The 6,437-nt window shown below is 41.4% G+C and overlaps 1 protein-coding gene across 1 annotated transcript; it reads left to right on the plus strand.

The window, feature by feature from the left end:
• Window positions 1–883: 883 nt before the first annotated feature.
• Window positions 884–1,810, plus strand: LOC101146124 (olfactory receptor 8S1-like). Its single transcript, XM_004053071.2, has one exon. The coding sequence runs from the start codon at window positions 893–895 to the stop codon at window positions 1,808–1,810; it is 918 nt and encodes a 305-aa protein (XP_004053119.1). The 5' UTR covers window positions 884–892.
• The last annotated feature ends 4,627 nt before the right edge of the window (window positions 1,811–6,437 follow it).

Consider the following 6,437-nt stretch of genomic DNA (forward strand, 5'->3'; position numbering starts at 1 on the left):
GAATAGGAAGGGCCAAAATGGTGTAGTCAGTAGAGCTGAAGGGTTCTCCTGAGTCTGTGATTTTAATCTGGGCTGTCACTGCAGAGTAGGAAAAAAAGAAGACCACGCTTTAGGGTTAGTAGGTAGTCTATGCTTACAAATGCATGAGGGTACAGACAAGAGCTGAACCTGAATCTGAATAGATCACATATAGATTAAACGGGGCATGGAGATTATGACTGGAGTATGTTCCCATATTGACCAACAGTTTCTCATGATCACTTACATAGCATTGGAGGTCTCTCTGTGCTGCCTTCTCTCTGATTATTTCCCTTTCTCTGTACTCTGCAACTCTCCAATCACAATCCCTTTTCACTTTCCATGACTGACCTCACGTAAGTATTTATTGAAAAAGTAAAAGTCACTGGATGGAAATTGCTTCCTCCCCAACACCAAATCTGCTCACCTCATGCTGTCAGAAGGATGAAGCAAACATGCTCCCACCTAAAGCCATGCTCTACTTCAGCTCTAACACCCTCAGAGACACCATTTCTGCCATTTTAATCTTATTTTTCCTTCAATCTCTCCCTATTAGATCATTAGCAATAGTTTATAAACACTCTCTAGTAGCCTTAATAATAAAACAACAGCAACAACAAACTCTGAAACATTAAAGAAAGAACATAAAGGTAGAGAGAGAGAGAGAATCTAAGGTTGGGGTCTTGCTGAAGAGATGATCATGGGTTTAGGAAATCTAGGGACAGAGTAGTTTATCATTTCTGCATATGAATGTTTAGGTAAGCAAGAAACTTTGTGAATAGAGAAGAGGGTTAAAACACTTAAATATTTGTTAGGCATAAGAAGAGGCTTCACTCAATTTATTTATCTTATTCCAAATAAAATACTGAAGGCAATGAGAAACTGCAGTGTTGTCCCCGAGTTTGTCCTCCTCGGGCTGTCAGCTGGCCCCCAGACCCAGGCTCTGCTCTTTGTGCTGTTCCTGGTGATTTGCCTCCTGACTGTGATGGGAAACCTGCTGCTGCTGGTGGTGATTAACGCTGATTCCTGCCTCCACACACCCATGTACTTCTTCCTGGGACAATTGTCCTTCTTGGATCTCTGCCATTCCTCTGTCACTGCACCTAAGCTGTTGGAGAACCTCCTGTCTGAGAAGAAAACCATCTCAGTAGAGGGCTGCATGGCTCAGGTCTTCTTTGTGTTTGCCACTGGGGGCACTGAATCCTCCCTGCTTGCTGCGATGGCCTATGACCGCTATGTTGCCATCAGCTCTCCTTTGCTCTATGGCCAAGTGATGAACAGACAGCTGTGTGCAGGGCTGGTGGGGGGCTCAAGGGGCTTCGCTTTTCTGGATGCCCTCATCAATATCCTTGTAGCTCTCAATTTAGACTTCTGTGAGGCTCAAAATATCCACCACTTCAGCTGTGAGCTGCCCTCTCTCTATCCTTTGTCTTGCTCTGATGTGTCAGCAAGTTTTACCACCCTGCTCTGCTCCAGCTTCCTGCATTTCTTTGGAAATTTTCTCATGATATTCTTGTCTTATATTTGCATTTTGTCCACCATCCTGAGGATCAGCTCCACCACAGGCAGAAGCAAAGCCTTCTCCATCTGCTCCTCCCACCTCACTGCAGTGATTTTCTTTTATGGCTCCGGATTACTCCGCTATCTCATGCCAAATTCAGGATCCATTCAAGAGTTGATCTTCTCCTTGCAGTACAGCGTGATCACTCCCGTGCTGAATCTCCTCATTTACAGCCTGAAGAACAGGGAGGTGAAGGCAGCTGTGAGAAGAACATTGAGAAAATATTTCTAGTGTTTCAATAGACTTACAAAATCAGAATGATGAGGGAACTGGATAGAACTGCAACAAGCAGTGCATGGACACTAGGATAATTCCTTGATGTCAGGATCTGCGAGGTCCTTTTCTGAAAAATATTTAAGAAAAGGTGGAAAATTTATCTTTTCTGAAAAATACTGAAGAAAAGGTGGAAAATTTACCTTTTCTGAAAAATACTGAAGAAAAGGTGGAAAATTATTTTCTTGGGATGATACCAGTTCAGTCCTAGTCAGAGGAAGATGGATAAGATAAGCCTCTTGCTTAGCAATTTTTTATTACAAGGATATGTATTTATTATACACAGTATGGTAAACATTGTTATTGTCTGCTCAGCTTATCTCTACCATTCCTCTAATAACTGAACTCCATGGTTCAATATGCTTCCAAGAGACACTGTTAATCATGGAATCCCCAAATCCTCTCCACCCTCACCTCCCCACCCCCAACCCCTGTCATTATTCACTCATTCTTCCTGGCACAGTGACTGGTCCAGAAATGGGCACATGGTCAATGTCAGATCATTTACTCTCAGGATTTTTTTTTCTTTTAAGACAACCTCTTTTGGTCGCCCAGGCTGGAGTGCAGTGGCATGGTCTCGATTCACTGCAACCTCCGCCTGCCAGCTTCAAACAATTCCCCTGCCTCAGCCTCCCAAGTAGCTGGGATTACTGTCTTAGGAATTTTAGTCTCAAGGAGAGAGTCAAAGGTCAGCCTTTTTGCATGCAGCACTCTGACAGCCTACGCAAATACCCTTGCTGATAAGATCACTAGAGTTATCCTAGATTCTGCCCTTTCAAGGCCAGATTTATAAACATGAATCATAATAAGAGTTCATTCTTAGATATTTGCATCCTATCAGGCACTGTGTTAAGCAATTTATATTCTTTATTCCATTTAAATACCACAACACATACATTAGATAAATGCTTAAGTTATTCCTATTTCAGAGAAGAGGAAACTGGCTCGGGGAGATAAATTGTGGTGTTGGAATTTGGAACCAATGGGACTTGCACCAATGCCTGTTTTCTTTACCACCTTGATACACTGACTATCCCATTGAGGCTGTGAGCTACCACAGACTCCATACATGAATTCTCCTTTTAATGATTTATTATTGTTATTTTATTTTGCTTAAGTCAGTCAGAATTAGATTCTGTCATTTGCAAGGAAAGGACCTAAAAGATAAATATTAGTACCACAATAGAATTGCAAGTATAGACATCTGAGGACAATTGGGATCTGTGAAATTGTGTTTTGGACCTAGGCATGTCCCATAGAGACTGTAAATAACATGTTGGTTTATCCTGCTTCAAACTATTCATCCAATGGCCAACCATCTGTAGCTATGAGGGGACCTATTTATAACCAGAGACGATTTGCCAGCTCATACACATTGCTAGACAAGTAGCTCTGCCTCTTGGCCCAAATGATGCTGTAGAAATGGTAGACCATGAGAGAACCAATGGCAGATGAAGGACTGGGCAGAGCCTGTGGCAAACTTCAAAAAGAAACCAGAAACATTTAACAAAGGCCCTTTAGATGATGAAACACAATTGGAGGATTAATGAGAACTATATTTGAGGGAGGCATGTGGACTAAAATTATCATGGTCCAAAATTAGTTATTCTTTCTAAATACCTTTTACTTTTTATTTATTTACAAGCTGGCAAGTATCATCCTTCCCTTCACCTTGAACTCCTCAGCACCAAAGAATATAAACTCAAAGAGAACAAGGACATTTTTCTGCCATCTTTACTACCTTCTCAAGAATATTTTCTTTTTTTTTTTTTTGAGATGGAGTCTCACTCTGTCACCCAGGCTGGAGTGCAGTGGCACGATCTCGGCTCACTGCAACCTCCGCCTCCCGGGTTCAAACAATTCTCCTGCCTCAGCCTTCCGAGTAGCTGGGATTACAGGCGCCTGTCACCATAGTTGGCTAATTTTTGTGTTTTCAGTAGAGACAGGGTTTTGCCATGTTGGCCAGGCTGGTCTCGAACTCCTGACCTCAGGCCATCCACGCACATCAGCCTCCCAAAGTGCTGGGATGACAGGCATGAGCCACCGTGACTGGCCAAGAATATTTTTATTGTTTATTTTTTTATTTTATTATTATCATACTTTAAGTTTTAGGGTACATGTGCACATCGTGCAGTTTCATTACATATGTATACATGTGCCATGGTGGTGTGCTGCACCCATTAACTCGTCATTTAGCATTAGGTATATCTCCTAATGCTATCCCTCCCCCCTCCCACCACCCCACAACAGGCCCCGGTGTGTGATGTTCCCCTTCCTGTGTCCATGTGTTCTCATTGTTCAATTCCCACCTATGAGTGAGAATATACGGTGTTTGGTTTTTTGTTCTTGCGATAGTTTGCTGAGAATGATGGTTTCCAGCTTCATCCATGTCCCTACAAAGGACATGAACTCATCATTTTTTATGGCTGCATAGTATTCCATGGTGTATATGTACCACATTTTCTTAATCCAGTCTATCATTGTTGGACATTTGGGTTGGTTCCAAGTCTTTGCTATTGTGAATAATGCTGCAATAAACATACGTGTGCATGTGTCTTTATAGCAGCATGATTTATAATCCTTTGGGTATATACCCAGTAATGGGATGGCTGGGTCAAATGGTATTTCTAGTTCTAGATCCCTGAGGAATCGCCACACTGACTTCCACAATGGTTGAACTACTTTACAGTCCCACCAACAGTGTAAAAGTGTTCCTATTTCTCCACATCCTCTCCAGCACCTGTTGTTTCCTGACTTTTTAATGATCGCCATTCTAACTGGTGTGAGATGGTATCTCATTGTGGTTTTGATTTGCATTTCTCTGATGGCCAGTGATGGTGAGCACTTTTTCATGTGTTTTTTGGCTGCATAAATGTCTTCTTTTGAGAAGTGTCTGTTCATGTCCTTTGCCCACTTTTTGATGGGGTTGTTTGTTTTTTTCTTGTAAATTTGTTTGAGTTCATTGTAGACTCTGGATATTAGCCCTTTGTCAGATGAGTAGGTTGCGAAAATTTTCTCCGATTTTGTAGGTTGCCTGTTCACTCTGATGGTAGTTTCTTTTGCTGTGCAGAAGCTTTTTAGTTTAATTAGATCCCATTTGTCAATTTTGGCTTTTGTTGCCATTGCTTTTGGTGTTTTAGACATGAAGTCCTTGCCCATGCCTATGTCCTGAATGGTAATGCCTAGGTTTTCTTCTAGGGTTTTTATGGTTTTAGGTCTAACGTTTAAGTCTTTAATCCATCTTGAAATGATTTTTGTATAAGGTGTAAGGAAGGGATCCAGTTTCAGCTTTCTACATATGGCTAGCCAGTTTTCCCAGCACCATTTATTAAATAGGGAATCCCTTCCCCATTGCTTGTTTTTCTCAGGTTTGTCAAAGATCAGATAGTTGTAGATATGCGGTGTTATTTCTGAGGGCTCTGTTCCATTCCATTGATCTATATCTCTGTTTTGGTACCAGTACCATGCTGTTTTGGTTACTGTAGCCTTGTAGTATAGTTTGAAGTCAGGTAGCGTGATGCCTCCAGCTTTGTTCTTTTGGCTTAGGATTGACTTGGCGATGCGGGCTCTTTTTTGGTTCCATATGAACTTTAAAGTAGTTTTTTCCAATTCTGTGAAGAAAGGCATTGTAGCTTGATGGGGATGGCATTGAATCTGTAAATTACCTTGGGCAGTATGGCCATTTTCACGATATTGATTCTTCCTACCCATGAGCATGGAATATTCTTCCATTTGTTTGTATCCTCTTTTATTTCATTGAGCAGCGGTTTGTAGTTCTCCTTGAAGAGGTCCTTCACATCCCTTGTAAGTTGGATTCCTAGGTATTTTATTCTCTTTGAAGCAATTGTGAATGGGAGTTCACTCATGATTTGGCTCTCTGTTTGTCTGTTGTTGGTGTATAGGAATGCTTGTGATTTTTGCACATTGATTTTGTATCCTGAGACTTTGCTGAAGTTGCTTATCAGCTTAAGGAGATTTTGGGCTGAGACAATGGGGATAGACAATCGTGTCATCGGCAAACAGGGACAATTTGACTTCCTCTTTTCCTAATTGAATACCCTTTATTTCCTTCTCCTGCCTGATTGCCCTGGCCAGAACTTCCAACACTATGTTGAATAGGAGTGGTGAGAGAGGGCATCCCTGTCTTGTGCCAGTTTTCAAAGGGAATGCTTCCAGTTTTTGCCCATTCAGTATGATATTGGCTGTGGGTCTGTCATAGATAGCTCTTATTATTTTGAAATATGTCCCATCAATACCTAATTTATTGAGAGTTTTTAGCATGAAGAGTTGTTGAATTTTGTCAAAGGCCTTTTCTGCATCTATTGAGATAATCATGTGATTTTTGCCTTTGGCTCTGTTTATATGCTGGATTACATTTATTGATTTGTGTATATTGAACCAGCCTTGCATCCCAGGGATGAAGCCCACTTGATCATGTTGGATAAGCTTTTTGATGTGCTGCTGGATTCGGTTTGCCAGCATTTTATTGAGGATTTTTGGATCGATGTTCATCAAGGATATTGGTCTAAAATTCTCTTTTTTGGTTGTGTCTCTGCCCGGCTTTGGTATCAGAATGATCCTGGCC

The sequence above is a fragment of the Gorilla gorilla genome, chromosome 10 (assembly GCF_029281585.2).
Source record: "Gorilla gorilla gorilla isolate KB3781 chromosome 10, NHGRI_mGorGor1-v2.1_pri, whole genome shotgun sequence".
Taxonomy (NCBI): Eukaryota; Metazoa; Chordata; class Mammalia; order Primates; family Hominidae; genus Gorilla; species Gorilla gorilla.

What these genes read in the sequence shown, in the direction of transcription:
- LOC101146124 (XM_004053071.2), top strand. Translation starts at nt 893, where the DNA reads ATGAGAAACTGCAGTGTTGTCCCCGAGTTTGTCCTCCTCGGGCTGTCA.